Genomic DNA, 21574 nt, shown 5'->3' with positions numbered 1-21574 from the left:
TAGGGGCCTTGGAGGCTTGTCTAGTCTGACTCTCTCATATCACAAATGAGGAAACTAAAGTCTAGAGAGAAGAGAGGAGGTGTGGTCCAGTGCAAAGAGTATTGTATTTGGAGCTAAGAAAACCTTAGCTTGAATTCTGGTTTTCCCTTTTATTCCCTCTGAGTCACTGATCAAATCAATCACTTATCCTTTCTAGAACCAATATGATTCAATATTGCTTTAGATCATTTAAAATAACTAGACAGTATAAAATATCTGAGAGTATACCTGCCAAAACAGGCACAGGAATTACATGAACATAAATATAAAACATTATACAAATAAAGTCAGATTTAAATAATTGGAGAAATATTCATTGTTCATGGGTAGGCAAAGTCAATATAATAAAAATGACAATTTAACCTAGCTAATCTATTTATTCAATGCCATGCCAATTAAATTACTAAAAATCTATATTACTGAGTTAGAAAGAAATCATAAAATCCATCTGGAAGAACAAAAGGTCAAAAATTTCAAACAAAATAAGAAAAAAATGTAAAGGAAAAAGATCCAGCAGTACTAGACTTTATACTGTAAGGTAGTAAATCTGAAAACTACCTAGTACTGGCTAAGAAACAGAAAGGTAGATCAGTGGAACAAGGACATGCAATCAATACATAGTAGTAAAGGACTATAGTAACATTGTGGTTGACCAATGTAAAGATTTAAGTTTTTGGGGTAAGAATTCAGTAAAAATTGTTGGGAAAGCTGGAATGTTGTCTGACAGAACTTGGGCATAGACCAATATATTAAACCATGTACCAAGATAAGGTCTAAAGGATACATGACCTAAATATAAAGAGAGATTTCACAAGAAAATTAGAAGAACATGGATATATTGCTTATCAGACTCATGGATAGGAATATAATATACATAGAAACAAAAGACAGAGAGCATTGCTAGGTATTAAAATAGATAATTTTGATTTTGTTAAATTAAAAAGTTTTCGTATGTAAATAAAACTAATGCAGCCAAAATTAGAAAAAAGAAAAATGGAGGAAAATATTTTATAGGTAGTCTCTCAGACAAAGATCTCATTTCTCAAGTATATAAAGAACTTCATCAAATTGATTAGAATTGATAAATGGTCAAGGAATACGAAAAGGCAGTTTTTCGAAGCTATCAAGACTAGATATAATCATATGAAAAATGCTCTAAATCATTATCGGTTAGAGAAATGCAAATGAAAACAACTTTGACATATCATCTTACACCTATCAGGTTGGTTAAAATGATAGATACCCTTCAATTTAGAAATAGTTAAACAAGCTGTGGTAAATGATTGTGATGGGATGCTACTGTGATATAAGAAATGATGAGCTGATTGATTTAGAAAAACATGAAAATACTTGGACCTATGAAGGAAGATGCTATCAACCCTCAGAGAATGAACTGACCAATCAAAATATGAGTAGTATGGTTTTAAATATATGTATTTGTGTATATATATAATATGTATGTATATATGTGTGTATATATATATGTATATTAGTGTTTAATTGGAGGCATGTAGGGGAGGGAGAAATAAAATAAAATAAAAAGTGAACAGCAGAGAACAAAAGAAAACCTAGAAGGAAGCACAGAAATGCTGGGTAGCTTTGAAAACATGTAGGTTTTATTACATAGGTTTTTTTTTTAAGTAAACAGTTTAAAATAGAAATGTATTGTTTTATATTGAATCCTCTCATGTTCTGCTGTGGACATAAAAATGTTCGTTTTTTCTTTTCTAATTTTGTAATTAAGTTTAAAATGAATAAAAATATTTTTTTAAAAAGAGATCCTCAGTGTGTCTTGGCAAAAAGAGTTCACACTCCAAGGTAGCGTGGGAGAGACTGAGAGTGAGGGAGAGGGAACAATGTCTCACCTCTGCCACAGATGTGGTTAAGACGTTTATTCCGAACTCAGTGGAATGTAGTTTAAGATGCTTCTACACAGTAAGAGATGAGAAGGTTAAAGGGATGTAGGTATGGAAGTCAATGCCAAGGGATAATTCAGTGCTTGGTCTCAAGGTCAGGAATATAAAGTAGCAATAAAACTAACTCCTTTTCTCCCAAGTACACCTATTTATGGGTGTACCAGAGCCAGCCTGAACTAGCTAAGGAGGAGTCTATTGTTAAATTTTGCAGAGTGAGTAAGCACTTACAAGTCAGAAATCAGCAAATGCTACAACTTGATCTGCAGCATTGATTTCTTATTTTATTGATGATCGGACTATTGATTGATTTCCTAGATTCAAGAAAGTGATGGAGAAAATGATAGTAATCTAGATAAACTGAAAAGCTTCTTTGTGCACCTCCCAGCCCAATGTTAAACATTTCCCAGAATGCCTCTGTCTCTTATATATGCATATTATACATATCTGTCAAATTTAGGTAGACTGTTAGCCTCTGGGAACACTTTAGATGAGACAGAATCACAGAAGGTCAGATCTAGAAGAGACCTTAGAGCTCTCATTTTCGAGATGAGGAAATCCAGAGGAGGAAAGCTAGAATAAGAATCTTCTATTTAACTACTCTGTACGTGTGTATGTGTATGTATACGTTTATATGTATTGACTTTTTATTTATGCTACATGTATTCTATATCCATTAGGGAAAAGCCTTCCTAATCTTGTTAGACATGGACCACAGTTAGAGGACTGTGTGGTAATCTATCTCTGTACATTGTTTACCACAGGCAGTGTGGAAACTGATTGTTTTGGGGCAACTTAAATCTCCTCAAAAGGGAAACCCAGGCTACAGGTCCGTATTTTTGTCCAGCACCAACTAGAGGAAGCCAACCTTAATTGTAGGAAAAAGACAGAAGAAAGGAGAGAATTTTCACTCAGGAGTTTTTAAAGACTTTAGGTCATTTATCTGGGGAAGAAATTGAACCTTAGGAAAGCATTTCAGTCCACCTGTTTCTAGCAAGTGAGTGCCCTGTGTATAAGAAACTTTGCGTTGCCTGGGTCTTCTCATTGTTCTGGGCCACATTTTGGAAGGGGAAACTTGCTGGCATTAGAAAGTAATTCTGCTGTGAGCTCATCTACTGGGTTATGGCTCTGTACAAAGTAGGGTTATAGCTGTTCAAGGCAGGCCTATTTATAGAAAGGAAATGGTTAAATCTCAGCTTAAACTTCCCCCCTACCCCCAACTTTAAATATCATATTGAAGACTGGAATCTGGCTCAGTTCCCCCTATTTTCCAAACCATTGCTAGGATGATTAAAAGGGATTAAGACAACTCTAGCCCATAAATTCCATACTGCTTTGTCTCTAGCAATGGTGCTGGGAATAGAGGGGTTTTTTTCCTTTCGGAATCATTTGACTGAGTTTCTGACCTGATTTCTTCTTTAAAGAACTTCTTACATATGGATGTCCCGATACAGGCGTTGCATTTGTCAAGTCCCAGGAAAGTCCGGCCAAAACTGTAGCTAGATTTGACCCGGGGCACCAGCGACGGAGCAGTGAGAGCTTCGGAGGAAGATATGCAGCTCAGGGTCCCAAACTGCAGCAGGGTCAACAAACCTAGACAGGGAGAGCCCAAGAGACAGCTAATCAAAGGCTCCATCTACTGGGACCCGGCGTCCTGCCTTCAGGCTGGCTGCTGCTGCCCCAGCTTTGGGCTGGCTGAACCTTAGGGCAGAACGGTGAACCGACCCCAAATCACTTGAATGAAGGGATCAGATGCCATCCCAATCCTGCCGATGAGTTTCTAAGTTTGGGGGTTTGGGTGGGAAGGAGCTTGGCTCTCCAGGGGCTGGGCTGGAGGACTGGGGAGGAGGTGAGGAAATACATGGAGGATGCTGATAACACAGGTTTCCATAGTTACTTTTTCCTCTGCTTGGTGCAGCTGCTTTGACTTCTGCTGACCCTCCCCTCCACAGACTTCGGAAACACAATGGTCAGGGCTCATCCACAGAGCCTGAAGTCAAATTGCAGGAAATCCTGACGGAGCAGGAAGAATGAGTACAGGGCTTGTGACCCTCTGAGCTCTCCAGCACACACAAGCCCCTTGATTTTCCGGAGGATATTTCAAAATGATTTAAAGAGTCAAGCTCTGGATTTTCACCATGGAATTGTTATTATATATTCAAGGGATATGGAAAGGCAATTTTTCCAAGAAGGATTTTGAAAAAAGAAAAAAAAAAAGATTACATTCCATGTAATAGTTCAGCATATACCTGGTCTTGAAGTCAGGAAGATAAGGGTTCGCATCCCACCTAAGACATTTACTAGCTGTGTAACCTCGGGCAATCCACTCAACCTGTCTGAAAGTCGTAGGGGTCCTTACTTGTAAAATATGATACTAACGGCACCCATCTCAGAGGACTGTTGCCAGTCTCGAATGCGATCAATCATATAAAATGCTTTGCAAATTTTAAGGCAAGAAATGAGAGCTATTTATTATGATTATTGTAATATTATAATGTAGTTTATTGAAAAATTATTCCTCTCCTTATTTGGTGAAGTTCAAGTAAAAATTATTCTGGGACAAGTTGAAATTTTGCCTTTATTTGTTGACCTATTGCATGGGTGAATAAAATAGCTATTTTTTTTAGAGTTTTAGTAAAGCATCAGGAGAGCCCTGTGCCTGGAGTAAGGAAGACGAGTTCAAATCCAGCCTCAGACACTTACTAGCTGTGTGACCCTGAGCAAATCACTTAATCTCTGTTTGCCTTAGTTCACTGGAGAAAGAGATGGCAAACCATTCCAGTTATCTTTTGCCAAGAAAACCCCATGGAAATTATTGTCCATGGGGTCATAAAGAGTAGACACCACTGACCAACAACAAAGCATCAGGAGAGAGATTCTTCTTCCGTAGACTCACTAAAATTGTCCTGAGTACAACTCCTTTAGGAGATGGATGACAGGGATGGTATGTATTTCATCCTGTTTCATATGATTTTGATGACCATATGTTAATATTTTGAAAGCTTTCATTTCCATGCAGCTTAGAGACTGTGATTTGGTAGGGCAACATCTCTTTAAAATGTTGTCTTTTTGCTAGAGAAAATAGAATTCTAAGCCCTCTGAATGGAGCCATAAAAGAACATACATATTTCATGACAGCACATGGACATTTGCAAAAAATTGCAAATGTATTAGAAGACAGAGAAAATGCAAATAATATAAAAAGGTGAAAAATACTAAACACGTCCTTTTCAGGTCATAACACAATTAAGAAATAATTTTTAAAAGACATAAGATTTAAATGGATTGATGAGATAATATTTGTACAAAGCACTTAGTACTGTGCTTGGCACAGAATAAGCCCTCTATAAAGCATATATTTTTTCTCCTTTCATCTTTACTCTCTCACTATAAAAAACCTACCAAAATAAACCCTTGTAAAAAATATGTATATTTAAGGGGAAAAAAATCCTATTTTGGTCATGTCCAAAAATCCATGTCTCCTTCCACATATTAGTTTATCACATATCTGTCTGACAATGACTAGTATTTTTTGTCATTAGTTCTCTGCAATCATGGTTAATGGTGGCATTGACTGGAGTTCTAAGGCATTCAAAATAGCTGATTTTGTGTAGTGTTATTGTTATAAATTATTTTCTCAATTGTGCTTCATCAGATTATGTCTTCCCAGGTTTCTTTTGAATTGTTTCATCGTTTCTTAAAGCAAACTATTCCTTTGCATTCACATACCATAATTTGTTCAGTCATTTCCCAAATGATGCATGCCCCCTCAGTTCAAGGTCCTTTGCCCCTACAAAAACAACTGCTATGAGTATTTGTGTACATACAGGACATTTTCCTCTTTCTGTAATCTCTTTTGAGCACACTAGGGAGTTAATGGTTTCCCTTCTAATCTTGGGTTACTAGGTTAATTTGCTTCTGTATTTTGTGTACCTAATCTAATACACTGATTAACCTTTGTTTTTTAACCAGTACTAAGTTGATCTGATGATTACTGCTTGTTAGTATAATTTCAAATCTGGTTCTGCTAGTTTCCCTTTCTGTCTCCTTTGTTTTCATAATTTCCCTTGATGTCTTTGGCGTTTTGTTCCTTCAGATAAATTTCATTATTCTTTCTAGCTCTATAAAGTAATTCTTTGGTAGTTTGATTGGTATGATGTTGAATAGGTAAAGGAATTTAGGTACCATTGTAGTTTTTGTCATATTAGGTTGGTCTACTTATGAATAACAATTTCTCAATTATTTGGATTTGTCTATATTTCTGTAAACAGTGTCTTGTAATTGTGTCATTTATGCGGATTTATTGTATATCCTGCAACTTTGCTGAAGTTATTGTTGAGTTAATTTTATTTGGCTCTTTAGGGTCCTCTAATATACACCATCATATAGCCTTAAAAAAATCTAAAAACATGTTCCAAATCACTAATAATGTAAGAAACAACTCTGAGGTTTCATCTCACATCCTGCAAACTGACAAAGACAACAAAAATTGGAATATTAAATATCGGAGGGTGTGAAAAGTTAGAATAGTAAATATTGGATGTAAATATGGGTACACTGATGGTGGAGCTGGGAATCAGTTCAATCATTTTGGAAAGAAATGTGGAATTATGCAAATTAAGTGACTAAAATGTACATACCTTTTGTCCCAGAGGTTCTAGTCCTGGGTTTATACCTCAAGTAGACTATGGATAAGAAGAAAGTCTCTGCATGTGGTGAAATAGCAACAGTCTTTGTGATGGTTAAGAACTGGAAACAAAGTAGAGGCCCATTGACTGAGGAATGGATAGACCAATTGTGGTGTCTGGGTGTAGTTAGAGATTACTGTGCTGCAAGAAAGCATCAATGTGATGATTACAAAAAACCATGGAAAGATCTATGTGAACTGACATAGTGAGGAAAGCATAGTCAAGAGAATCAAATACAAAATAACTGAAATATTAGGAATGGAAAGAACAACAAAAAAACCAAAAATTAATGTTGTCAAATTAGAAATAATGAGCATGACTCAAAAGAAGAGATAAGAGAAGACTCTACTCTCCCACCCTGCCAGGCCTAGAGGCCTGAGGGCTACCCGAGTCTTCGCTTACCTCTATCGGAGGTCTTCGGTTGGCCAAACCGGATGCTCGTATGAGAGAAAGGACGTTCCAGAGTCGAACAAGGGTTGAGTTTTATTTCAGGGTCTAGTTACAAGTGCAGGGGGATTCTTCCTTAGGAGGGAGCGAAGAATCTCCCAAGGAGGCAAAGATCTTACAATAAGAGATTGGAAGTAGAAATATAAGCGGGGAGAGAGGGGGAGGGGAGAGAGGAGAGAGGAAAAGCAGAGCCTTGTTGTCCTGTCCGCTCCGCGCCCCTCCGCCCAAGAGAGCTTTCAGGCTTTCCTGATCCTACTTAAACTCTCCAGCAGCATAGTTTGCATCTGAATACCGTGCTGTTAGATAACAATAGTGTGCCCAGATCCGGGACAATCTCGAGGGCGGGGAGAGCTCTCTCCCATCACGTTTCTCACGGGAAGAGGCGGAAATACACGAGATAGCTCGGTTCACCTCGATTCCCAGCCGTTTCCTGGGGGGGGCCTCGTGAGAACTCTAAGATTTAGAAGTTCCCACCTTTACCCGCCCGAGACTGTCCACCTGGAATTGAGCTTCCAACCCTAGCCCCACCCCACTTCTTTGCAGAGATGAGAGACCTACAAGGATGATACATATTTTCAGGCTTTTTCAAAATATTAATGAATTTTGCTAAATTTTTCCTTTCCCATTTTTTTTTCTTTAAAGGCATTTTTTAAAATATAGAATGTCTCTGGAAGGAGAAGAATCATTGGAGAAAATTTTGGTGACCAAAAAAAGACAATGAAAATTTATTTTAAAAGAGATTTACAATTTTTCTCTTCTTTGCTTATCTCTATCTCCTCAGTTTCATTATGATTGCCATAGCTAACATTGCTGACCCAGTATCAAATAGTGGTGGTGACAATGGACAACCTTGCTTTCCCCCAATTTTATCAAAAAGGACTCTAATTTATCCCCAGTACATAATGGCTCTTTGTTTTGTATAAATACTATTTATATCATGTATATATGTATACCATGTATACATACTATTTATATCATGTATATATGTATACCATGTATACTATGCTATAAATACTTTGTATATATACCATTTACATATATTATATATAAAGATTTATATATTTATTGTGTTACAGAAAAATCCATTTATTTCTGTTCTCTACTGCTTTTAGGAGAAATTAATTTGTATTTGTCAAAAACTTTTTCTGCATCCACTGATACAACATAATTTTTGATCCTCCTGTTATTAATATGGCTAATTCTGTTTATAGAGGCAGATGGGTGGCAGAATGGATAGAATATTGGATCTGGAGTCAGGAAGACCTGAATTCAAATCTGACTTCAGATGTCTAACCATGGGCAAGTCACTTAACTGTCGTCTGTTTTACTTTCTTCATCTGTAAAATGGAGATAATACTAGCATCTACATTCCAGGGATATTGTGAAAATCAAATGAAGTGATATTTGTAAAGCCATTTGCAAACTTTAAGTCACCATGTAAATGCTATGACCTCCTCATTTTTCCCATTGTTAAACCAACTCTGCATTCTAATTATTAATTCAGCTGGGTTGTAGTGTTACATATCTTCATGATATATTGTTATAGCCTTTGATGATATTTTATTTAAAGTTTTTCATCAGAAATGTTAGTCTAAAGTTTTTCATTAGGAATATTAGTCTATAGTTTTCTTTCTCTATTTTGACTCTCTTATTTAAGTTTTAAGAGTGTATCTGTATCATGGAAGGAATTTGTTAGAATTCCTTCATTTACTGTTTTTACAAACAATTTGTGTAAAGTAGGAATTAATTATCTTTGAATTTGTTTTATAGAATTCAGTTTCAAATCCATTTAGTCTTAGTTTTTTTCCTTTGGGAGTTCACTTTTGCTTGCTCAACTTCTTTTTTAAAAATTTGTTATATTTCTCTATTTCTTGTACATTAATCTGAGCTTTTTAATTTTTGTAAATATTCATATATTTCATTTAATTTGTTGATTTTATTGACATAATTAAGCAAAGTAATTTCTAATAATACATTTTCTTTGATGATTTTTCCCCATTTTTCATTCTATTACTTTGTTTCCTTTTTTAAAAAGCAAATTATCTAATTATTTTATTTCCTCCAATAATTTAGCTCTTAGTTTTACTTATTAATTTTTTTTGCTTTCAATTTTGTTAGTTTCTTTTTTATTGTTAAGGATTTTTATTTTGATATCAAATTGAGACTTTAAATTTGTTGATCCCCTATTTTTTTAGTTGCTTGTCTAATCCATTAACCTAATCTTTCTCTTTTTTTATGGATAAAAGTACTTAGAGACATATGTATTTCCCTATGAACTGTTTTGGCTTCATCATTTTTTTTTGTAGACTGTCTTATTTTTGTCATTATCTTTAATACAATTATCAATTATTTCTATGATTCTTTAAATTTGATCTACCAATTCTTTAAAGTTATTTGGTTATCAGTTCGTTTTTAATCCTTTCTTCAGTGACCCTTTATTTAATAAAATTTTTATTGAATTGTGGTCAGTAAAAGGCCTACTCTTCTGCATTTGATTATCAAGTTATTATGTGCTCAAATATGGTCAATTTTGTAATGGAACCACACACTGCTGAGATATATGTATATTCCTTTCTATTACCATTCAACAATCACCAGAGATCTCTCAGCTAAATTTTCTAAAATTCTATTCAGGTATGTTTTATTATTTAATCATATTTAAGATTAGACTTATCGAACTTTTAAAGTGGTAAGTTGAGGTCTCCCACTATGATAGTTTTACTGTTTTCCTCTATAATTTATGTTTTCCTTTAAGTACTCAAATACTTGGCCTTTTGGTGCATTTATGTTAAGCACTAAAGTTAATTCATTAGCTGGAGTATCTTTGAGTAAAATGTAGTTTCACTGTTTATCTCTCTCAATTAAATCTATTTTTGGTGATGTCTTGCCTGAGGTCATGATTACTATACCTGTTTATTTGAGTTCAGTTGAGGCATAATAGATTTTGCTCTAACCCCTTATTTCAACTCTGTTATAAGCAACATACTGTTAGATTCTGCTTTCAAATCTGTTTTGCTGTTCTCTTATGTTTTTTTGGATGCATTTATCTCATTCATATTCCTAGGCATGATCATTAATTATATATTTCTCTACATCCTATTCTCTTATCTTTTTTTTCCCTTTACTTCTTGCTTCCTCTTTTCCTGTGTTCATAATCATTCTTTCTTTCCTTTTAAAGTCCTCTTCACAATCACTTGTCCTAGTTTAGGGTGTCTTTTGCTTATGACTAATACTTCCCTGAATCTAAACTTGCGCTTATTGCCCCCTTTCTTTTCCCTATTCACTCCTGTTTCCCTGTTTATGCATTTCCCCGAATGCATTTCTTCACCAAAATCTGTGTGCATATGTGCATGTGAATATTCTATCTTCCTTTGACCAATTCAAGTGAAAGTAAATTTCATATGTTGCTTACTCCCACAATCACTTTCTCATTTATATTGACTTTTGTTTGGGTATCACAAGTACATGAAATAACTTCCCTCAACTATTCCTCTATATTTTCTCTAAATTATCCCTTTCCCTTCCCTTTGTTTTCTTTTTTCTGTTTTTTTGACATTTTTAAAAATTTATTTTCAGTGTTCTACAATCATTATCATAAAGCTTAGATTTTTCCTCCTCCCTCCCCCCTTCCTTCCTGAGAGAGCATACAATTTTATATAGGTTCTACACAGACATTCCTATTAAATACATTTTCACCATAGTCATGTTGTGTATAAGAATTAAAATGAATGGGAGAAATCATATAACAAACCAAAATGTAATACAAAAGAAAATGATCTGCTACATTCTACTATTGAATTCCATAGTTCTTTCTCTGGATGTGGAAGGCATTTTGCCTTAAAAAACCACTGGGAATTTTTTAAGTCCTTGCATTGCAATGAAGTTCGAAGACTACCAGGAAAAACTCTCTCTCATTGTGGTCGTTGCTGTGCACAAAGTTCTCCTGGTCCTTTGTTTCATTTTTTAAAGATCATCACAACATAACAAAACTATTCTCAATCCCTCTGTCTCCTCAATCCTTCTCCCTCATTTGATTCCCTATATCACCCATGATGACATGTGGGTTCTGAAGGAACAATTGTATTATCTCCTTCTCCTTCCATTTATCTTTACAAAGTCAATTCTGATTGCTCACTTGTATCTCTCTTTTTATATTTCTTTTGATCTATATTTGTATTTCAGTTTCTGCTCTGCTCTGGTCTTTTCACTAGGAATGCTGGAAAGTACCCTATTTCTTTGAAGAGCCATTTCCCCCCCTACCCCATTAGTATTTCATATATATATATGTTTAATTAAATTATTTTGTTTTCAGTGTTCAACAATCACTTCCATATATCTTAGACTTTTTTTCCCCTTCCTCCCTCACATTCCTCCATTCCTCCCCACTCCCTCCCTGAGATGGTGCACAATCTTATATAGGTTCTACACCTACTTTCCTATTAAATACATGTTGCATACAAGAATTAAAATGAATGGGAGAAACCATAAAATAAAATAAAACAAAACATAATACAAAAGAAAATAATACAAAAGTCTGTTTCTATCTGCCATCCAATTCCATAGTTCTTTCTCTGGATGTGGAAGGCATTTTGCATCAAGGGTCCACTGGAAATTTTTTAAGTCCATGTATTTCAATGAAGTACTAAGTCTACCAGAAAAATTCCTCGTACACCGTGGTTGTTGCTGTGTACAAGGTTCTGCTCCTTTCAGTCAGCATCAGTTCATGTAAGTCTTTCTAGGCTTCTCTGAAGTCTTCCTGTTCATTGTTTCTCACAGCACAATAGTATTCCATTACATTCATATACCACAACTTGCTCAGCCATTCCTCAGTTGATGGGCATCCCCTTGATTTCCAGTTTTTGGCCACCACAAAGAGAGCTACTATAAATATTTTTGTACATGTGAAACCCTTTCCCATTTTTATGGTCTCTTGGGGATACAGTCCTAGAAGCAGTATTTCTGGGTCAAAGGTTATGCACATTTTTGCAGCCCTTTGGGCATAGTTCCAAATTGGTCTCCAGAACTGTTGGATCAACTCACAGCTCCACCAACAATGAATTAGTGTTCCAACTCTCCCACATCTTCTCCAACATTTATCATTTTCCTGTTCTGTCATGTTAGTAAATCTGATAACTGTGATGTGGTACCTCAGAGTTGTTTTGATTTGCATCTCTCTAATCAATAGTGATTTAGAGCATTTTTTCATATGATTATAGATAGCTTTAATTTCTTCTTCTGAAAATTCCCTGTTCATATTCTTTTACTATTTATCAATTGAGGAATGGCTTGTATTCTTGTACATTTGACTCAGTTCTCCCTATATTTTAGAAATGAGGCCTTTATCACAGACACTAGTTGCAAAAATTCTTTCCCAGTTTTCTGCTTCCCTCCTAATCTTGGTTACATTGGGTTTGTTTGTGTAAAAACTTTTCTATTTAATGTGATCAAAATTATCCATTTTGCATTTTATAATGTTCTCTATCTCTTGTTGGGTCATAAATTTCTCCATTCTCCATAAATCTGACAAATACACTATTCCTTGCTCCCCTAATTTGTTTATAGCATCAATCTTTATACCTAGATCATGTCCATTTGGACTTTATTCTTGTGTGTGGTGTCAGACATTGGTCAATGCCCAGTTTCCACCACACTGTTATCCAGTTTTCCCAGCAATTTTTGTCAAACAGTGACTTCTTATCCCAGAAGCTGGGGTCCTTGGGTTTATCAAACAGTAGATGACTATATTCATTAACTACTGTGTCTTGAGTACCTAAGCAATCCCATTGGTCTATCCCTCTATTTCTTAGCCAGTACCAAGTAGTTTTGATGATTGCTGCTTTATAACATAATTTGAGATCTGGTAGGGCTAGGGCACCTTCCCTAGCATTTCTTTCCATTAGTTCCCTTGATATTCTGGACCTTTTGTTCTTCCAGATGAATTTTGATATTATTTTTTCTAGCTCTAGAAAATAACTATCTGGTAGTTTGGTATGGCACTGAATAAGTAAATTAATTTAGGTAGAATTGTCATTTTTATTATACTGGCTTGGCCTACGCAGGGGCAACTGATGTTTTTCCACTTACTTAGGTCTGACTTTACTTATATGAAAAGTGTTTTGTAATTGTTTTCATATAGTCCCTGGGTTTGTTTTGGCAGATAGATTTCCAGATATTTCATAGTGTCTATTGTAACTTTAAGTAAAATTTCTCTTTCTATCTCTTGCTATTGGGCTTTATTAGTAATATATAGAAATGCAGATGATTTATCTGAGTTTATTTTGTAACCTGCAACTTTGCCAAAGTTGTTTATTATTGCAAGTAGTTTTTCACTTGATTCTCTAAGTATATCATCATATCTTCTGCAAAGAGTGATAACTTAGTTTCTTCTTTGCCTATTCTAATTCCTTCAATTTCCTTTTCTTCTCATTACTACAGTTAGCATTTCTAATACTATATTGAATAACAATGGTGATAATGGACATCCTTGTTTCACCCTTGATCTTATTGGAAATGCATCTAGCTTGTCCCCATTGCATATAATCCTTGCTTATGGTTTTAGGTAGATATTGGTTATTATTTTATGGAAAGTTCCATTTATTTGTATGCTTTCTAGTGTTTTCAATAGGAATGGGTGCTGTATTTTGTCAAAAGCTTTTTCTACATCTATTGAGATAATCATGTAGTTTCTGTTAATTTTGTGGTTGATATGATCAATAATGCTAAAAATTTTTCTAATATTGAACCAGCCCTGCATTCCTGGTATAAATCCTACCTGGTCATAATGTATTATTCTCATGATAAGTTACTGTATTCTTTTTGCCAATATCTTATTTAAAATTTTTGCATCAATATTCATTAGAGAAATCAGTCTATAATTTTCTTTCTCTGTTTTGGCTCTTCCTGGTTTGGATATCAAAACCATATTTGTATCCTGAAAAGAATTTGGGAGGACTCCTTCTTTGGCAATTTTCCCAAATAGTCTGTGTAGTATTGGAATTAACTGTTTTTTAAATGTTTGTTAGAATTCATTTGTAAATTCATCTGGCCCTGAAGATTTTTTCCTAGGAGTTCATTGATAACTTGTTCAATTTATTCTTCTGAGATGGGGTTATTTAAGCATTCAACTTCCTCTTCTGTTAATCTGGGCAATTTATATTTTTAAAAATAATCATCCATCTCAATTAGATTGTCAAATTTATGGGCATACAGTTGGTCAAAATAATTTCTAATTATTGTTTAATTTCCTCCTCACTGGAGTTAGTTCACCGTTTTCATTTTTGATATCGGTAATTTGATTTTCTTCTTTCTCTTTTTTAATCAAATTGACCAAAGGTTTACCAATTTTATTATTTTTTTCATAAAACCAACTCTTAGTTTTATTGATTAATTCAATAGTTTTCTTAATTTCAACTTTATTAATCTATCCTTTGGTTTTCAGTATTTTTACTTTGATATTTACTTGGGGATTTTCAGTTTGTTCTTTTTGTAACTTTTTCAGCTGCATGCCCCATTCATTTGTCTCCTCTTTCTCTATTTTATTCATGCAGGTATTCAAAGATATAAAAGTAGCCTAAGAACTGCTTTTGCAGCATTTCATAAGATTTGGTAGGTTTTCTCATTACTATCATTCTCTTGAATGATTGATTATTTCTGTAAATGTTGTTTAACCCACTCATTCTTCAGGATTAGATTGCTTAGTTTCCAATTAATTTTGGTTTATATTTCCATGACCTTTGATTACAGATAATTTTTATTGCATTATGATCTGAGAAGGTTGCATTGACTATCTCTGCCTTTCTGCACTGGACTGTGAGGTTTTTATGTCCTAGTGCATGGTCAATTTTTGTATATGTGCCATGCACCACTGAGAAAAAGGTATATTCCTTTCTATTCCATTCAATTTTCTCTGGAGGTCTATCATAGCTTATCCAGAGTTTTATTCACCTCTTTAACTTCTTTCTTGTTTATTTTGAGGTTAGATTTATCAAGTTCAGAGAGGGGGAGGTTGAGGTTCCCCACTAGTATAGTTTTGCTATCTATTTCTTCCTGTAACTTCCTTGACTTCTCCTCTAAGAATTCAGACGCTATACCACTTGGAGCACATATGTTTAGTAATGAAATTGCTTCGTTGTGTATGGTGCCTTTTAGCAGGATATGATTTCCTTCCTTATCTCTTTTAATTAGATGTATTTCTGCTTTTGCTTTGTCTGAGATTAGGATTGTTATCCTTGCTTTTTTTATATCAGCTCAAGCACAATATATTGTGCTCCAACTTTTTACCTTTACCCTGTCTGTATGCCTCTGTTTCAAATGTGTTTCTTGTAAACAACATATTGTTGGATTATTATTATTTTCCCATAGTATTATGTTACGTTTTGCTAGAGAAGTCATTCTTGGTTGTAGAGTAGGCTTTTATCTTTAGTCTTTTGAACTATGGTGCTCTATACTTCCCACTTCTTTATTGTAGTAGCTTCTTAATCTTGTATAATCCTCACTGTGATTCCTTGGTACTTGAACTCTTTCTTTCTGATTGCTTATAATTTTTTTTTAAGACCTGGAAGTATTGAATTCTTTCTATAATATTCCTAGGAGTTTTCTTTTTTTAAAAGTGATCAGTGGATTCTTTGTATTTTTATTTTGGCTTTTTGTTCTAATATTTCTAGGAAGTTTTCTTTTGTGATTTCTAGAAATATGACATCCAGATTCTTTATTCATTTTCGTCATAGATTTCAGGTGTTTCATTGATACTTAAATGGTCTCTCTTTAATCTGATTTCTAGGCCAGTTATTTTTTAAAATGAGATACCTTAAATTTTCCTTTTAAAAAAAAGTCTTTTGTTTTTATTTTCTTTTGTTATCTCATGAAGTCATTATTTATTTGGTCCTAATGTAAATTTCAGGAATATTTTACTTATGTTTCATTTTCATTTTAATTACAATATAATTTAAGTTCTTGCTTTACTTCTTTTAGAAATTATAATTGGTCTTTTGTTCAAGTTATGATTTTCTTTGAGTCTTTGCTTGTAAGTATTTTGTAATTATTGTCCTCTTCTGGACTTGTGAATTGGATTTAAATGAGGCAAGTTGCACAAAGTCATCAGCCTCACTCTTTCTACCAGAACCATCTAAATCCTGTGGCAAAACAAAAGTCAGGACAACTGCTGATGGCCTGGGATAAAGTGTATGACCCAGGTGTCTTTGATGTCCGATAAGGCTCTAAGTGCTCCACAGCACCTGCTTTAGCTGCCTTCATGGCTGTTGGAACAAATTTTTCTCATCTGCCTATTCACCAAAGGAAGACTTCACATACTTGGGGTAGACATTCTCCCTAACCCAACAAGTTAGGGTTTCAGGTCTGTCTGTTACCCTCCACCTGGTTTAACTGTCTGCTGAGATGGTTTTACTGGGATGTGGCTGCTGGGCATACTACAGCTTCTTGGAACCACAGGTGATAGATGGAAACCACAGGCAGATGAGCAGTCCTGAAAAGGGCTTGACCAGCCCTCACACTGGAGGTGTGAGCATCCCATATATGCCATTATTTACTGAATAAACAAAGGAGATTTACTTACCCATAGAAGAATATTCAACAAGGATAAACATGAAAACACTTTGGATTAATACAGCTAGGCAAAGCTCCCTTGCTTGAGTTGTTCATCATTTTTTAAAAAATTGGTTTTTTCAATAAGCAAAAGTCCACCTTTTCTCCTTTCCACTTCTCTCTCCACCAGTTGAAAAAGAAAGAAACAAGCTAAGCACCCGATACAATGATGTATAGTCAATCAAAACTAATTTCTTCATCAGTCAAGTCCAAAACAATAGGTGTCTATACATAGGTGTATACATGTACACACATATCTCACTATGCTCTCTGAACCTCTCTATCAAGGAAATATCTTCTTTCATTGGTCCTCTGGATTGTGGTTGGCCATTACATTAATCAGAGTTCCCAATTCTTTCAAAAATTGTCTTTACAATGTCATTATGATTGTATAAATTATTTCCTGGTTCTGTTAACTTCATCATGCATAAGTTCATGAAAATCTTCCCAGGTTTCTCTGAAATCATCTCTTCCATCATTTCTCATTGTGCAATAGTATTTCTTGACATTATCTTTTAAAATCCAATTATTTAATTTTTAATTCCTATTTCTTTTTTTTCTCCTACCTCCCTCTCTCCCATACACTGAGAAAGCAAGAAAAAGAAAACCTGTTACAAATATGTCTAGTCAAGCAAAACATATTACCAAATGAGCCATATTCAAAAAGGAAGAAAAGAAAAAAATATGCTTTGATTTTCACTCTGAGTTCCTCAGCTTTCTATCAGGAGATAAGTAGTATATTTCATCATGAATCCTTTGAATTTGGGGAGGGGGTTTGTGTTGATCAAAATTCCCAAGTCTTTCAAAGCTTTTTTTTAATCATCATAATATTAACATTATTGTGTATATTGTTTTTCTGGTTCTGCTCGCTTCACTTTGTGTCAGTTCATATATCTTCCCCAAGTTTTTCTGAAATCATTTCTTGCAGCTCAGTAGTATTTTATCACATTTATATCAATCAATTATAAAATATTTATTAATCCTCACTATGTGCCAGGCACTGTATTAAGTACTGTTAAATGCCATAACTTGTTCAGCCATTTCCTAATTGAAGGTACTTGCCCTCAGATGCCAATTCTTTACCTCAAAAAGTTCTATAAAATTTTTTGTACATCCTTTGTCTCCATTGTCTACAGACTAGTTGGTCTCTCTATGATGATCTGGGTGAGGAAAGTGATTCACTTTGATATTTATTTCCCCCATTCTTTTCTTCCCATCATCTCCTATTCTCCGACTGAGTTAAATGTATTTCTTCACCCAGTTGAGGACATATTTGCATGCGCATGTGCATATGTGTGTGTGCATGTGTTTATATAGTCTACCCTCTTTTGACTTGGTTGTTTGAAGTAAGATTTCTCATTCCCAACCCCTTCTTCTTTTTCCTATGTGCATCCTCTCTGATTATGTAAGACACGATTCCCAAACTCTGCCACTATCTTTCTTCACTAGTGGATTTCTTGTTCTCTACCTTTTTTCCCCTTTCTTTTATAGTTACCAAAATGTTATTGTGTTTTTCATTAAAGGTTCATTTTCAGCCTCTCTCCCCCACAGGATTATCCTTAGTTTTTCTGGGTAAGTTATATTTGGTTTTAAGTCTATATCTTTTGCCTTTTAGAACATCATATTCTAAATTCTCTGCTCCTTTAGAATTGTGGCTGTTAAATCTTGTGTGATCCTGGCTGAGTTTCCTTAAGCTCTTTTTTTCCCCTGACTGCTTGCAGCATTTGTTTGTGTGTGTGTGTGCGTGCGTGTGTGTGTGTGTGTGTGTGTGTGTGTGTGTGTGTGTGTGACCCAGAAGTTCTGCATTTTGGCTATTACATTTCTGGAAGTTATAATTTTGAGCTTCCCTTTTGGGGGTGAATATTAAATTCTTTCCATTTTCATTTTGCTGTGTGGTTCCAAGACATCTAGGTGGTTTTCTTTGATGATTTTTTGTAGTATGCTGGTCAGGCTCTTTTTTTTTTTCTTTTTTTAAATCACAACTCTCAAGTAGCTCAATGATTCTCAAACGATTTTTCCTTGATCTGTTTTCTATATCAATTTTTTAAAAAATATGGGATATTATATTTTCTACTTTTTCAGTATTTTGACTTTGTTTTTAATTTTAAAAAGTTGTCGTGAATTCATTAAATTTTCAAAATTTTCGAAGTATGTTACTTAAGTATGTTTTTGTACATCTTGTATTATCCCTCTAAAACTTTCCTTCAAGGCTCTCATTTCTTATCCAATTCACTTGCATTTCATTTATAAAATAATTTTTAACTTTAAAAAACTTTATGTCTTCCAGAAATTCTATTTTACCTTGTATTTAAGCTGTGTTTTTCCTCTGAGTCTTTATTTATAGATGTTTGGAGTTATTCTGTTCCTCTGGGTTTGTGTCTTACTCATTTTTCTAATCTTAATTCCCATATTGGAGCTTTGATTTAGTGCCTGGATCTGTATAGTTCTGGTCAGAATGTGGGGCCTTGTTTGGTCCTGATTAAGATTCTCTGGGGTCTTGTTGCTGCTACCTCTGAGTATCGAGCATTGTCTTCCAGGATCTCAGGGCCAGTTTAGACTGGACACCTATTTCTGCAAAGAATATTTTGTAGTTATATGCACAAAGTTCCTTTGTGTGCCTTGGTTAGTGGACTTTTCAATATTTTATATATTCTACAGGTATTTTCAGTAGAATTTTTTCTAGCTCTGCCTGCTAAATTTTTATTTATAACACAAAGAAAGGCTGATAATTTCTGGGTATTTATTTTACATCCTGCTATTTTGGTAAAGTTAACAATTTAAATTGCTTTTAATTGAACCGTTAAAGCTTTGTAAGCAAACCATCATATTATTTGCAAAAAACATTTTTCTTCTTTGTCTATGCTTATTCCTTCAATTTCTAGAACTATGTAAAATGATAGTTTTGACAATTCCTGTTTTCTTTCTCATATTACTGGAAAGTCTGTTAGGCTCCTTCCATTATAGATGAGGGCTCTTTCTAGATGCTGCTTGCTATATTTACAAATAATAAGCTTTCTCATGCTTTAACTTTTAAAAAATATAAATTGTTATATTTTGTCAAACTGGCTAAAATTAATTATTTTTCTAAACCTATATAATGATTTTTTTTTATTACTATTATATACTTCTGTTTATAGTACATCTGAGATTTAACCAACTCTGCCTTCCTGGCATAATCTAGTCACAAACATAATTAATCTACAATTGTCTTTTTTTGCTTCACATCTCATGACCTAAGTATCAGGATCATTTTTGATTCCTAGGAGTTTGGTCGGATTCCCCCTATCTTTTTCTGCAAATAATTTAGGTGATATTGGGGTTTGTTTGGAGAATGACAGAACTCACTTATAAATTCATCTGATCCTGAAATGTGTGTGTGTGTGTGTGTGTGTGCGTGTGTGCGTGCGTGTGTGTGTGTATAGTATGCTATCTTGGATGCTTTTAGGCGTAATGTCATTTCCTTGCTATTACTTTTAGTTTCTTTTTTTAACTATTGTAATATCTGAGATTATGATTGCTATTCCCTGCTTTTAAAGTCTGGCTGAAGCATAATAATTTCTACTCTAGCTCCTCATTTTGACTCCATGTCAATTTTTATGCTTCAATTGTCATTATAAACAATGTTCTCTTGAATTTTGTTTTCTGCTACATTCTACTGCTTTTGGTAATTTTATGGGTGACATTCTCATTCTCATTAATATTTATGATTGTGACTTGTTTTCCCTTCCATTATATCTTCATAATTTTTTATTTCTTTTATTCTATCCCCTCTTTAAAAAGAAGTAAGTGGGAGAAAAGTAGAGGAATAGACATTTGTTAGTTTGTGATAATAATGTGTAATTAATGTACTCCATTCCTACACCACTGACCTTCCTTTCTTTGAACCTAGCCTAGATCCAAACACTTTGTCTTACACTTTTCCTTTCTTTTTACTCTTCCCTTTGTGATTACCCTTCCAAAATTTGTTTCTTTTTCTTCTCACTGTCCCTCTCCTCTCCTCTCCTTTTCCCACTTCAGTAAGTCAGATTCATGAGTTAATCAGTCCACTCTTCATATTCTTCTTTTGGTCCATCTCAATTTTAAATGTAGCTCCTTATGAGCAAGAGGGCTAATGGAAAATATAGTTTTACCAGCTGGAAAAAAGGCTTCAAGGACCATGAAGACAGACATTCCTGAATGACCCCACAAGAGAAGGTAGAGAACTTCCATTTAAGCTAACTATATACAATATAAAATACTCAGGAGTTTACCTACCAAGACATACATAAGAACTATATGAACACAATTATAAAATATTACTCATACAAATAAAGATAGATCTAAATAATTGGAGAAATGTTAAATATTCATAGGTAGCCTAAGCCAATATAATAAAAATGACAATACTGCCTAATATTTTTTTATTTATGCAGTGCCATACTAACAAACTACCAAAGAATTACTTTATAGAGCTAGAAAAAATGATAATAAATTTCAACTGGAGGAACAAAAGGTAAAACATATCAAAGGAATCAGTGAAAAAATATGAAGGAATGGGGTCTAAAGTAGGGTTTAAAATGGGGCCTAAAAGTAAATACTGAAGTACTTTAAAGTACTAATATACTTTACTCTAAAAGTATGAGATCTGTAAAAGTACTAGAGCTATACTACAAAGCTATAAAAAATCAAAAGAATTTGATACTGGATAAGAAACATATTGGTTGATCAGTTGAACAGATTAGGTTCACAATTTATAGAAACAAATGAGCCCAGTAACCTAGCATTTGATAAAGGCAAAGATCTCAGCTACAGGGGCAAGAACTCACTGTTTGACAAAAACTGCTAGAAAATATAAAACATAGTCTGTCAGAAACTAGGCATAGAGTAACATCTCACACCATATACCAA

At 34.3% G+C, this 21574-nt stretch overlaps 1 protein-coding gene across 2 annotated transcripts in view; it reads right to left on the bottom strand.

Moving 5' to 3' along the window:
- The window catches only part of DIPK2B (divergent protein kinase domain 2B), a 73982-nt gene extending 70223 nt beyond the window's left edge, over positions 1-3759 (bottom strand). For both annotated transcript variants that reach the window (XR_011968207.1, XM_072615107.1), the window contains exon 1: positions 3359-3759. Coding sequence is in view for 1 of the 2 variants with exons in the window: in XM_072615107.1 (XP_072471208.1) it covers positions 3359-3588 (230 nt within the window). In the remaining variant the exon portion in view is untranslated. The remainder of the gene's footprint in view (positions 1-3358) is intronic.
- Positions 3760-21574: the final 17815 nt, after the last annotated feature.

The sequence above is a fragment of the Notamacropus eugenii genome, chromosome 5 (genome assembly GCF_028372415.1).
Source record: "Notamacropus eugenii isolate mMacEug1 chromosome 5, mMacEug1.pri_v2, whole genome shotgun sequence".
Classification (NCBI taxonomy): Eukaryota; Metazoa; Chordata; class Mammalia; order Diprotodontia; family Macropodidae; genus Notamacropus; species Notamacropus eugenii.
Note: the sequence above shows the minus strand (reverse complement) of the source record. Positions and strands in the feature narration are given on the sequence as shown.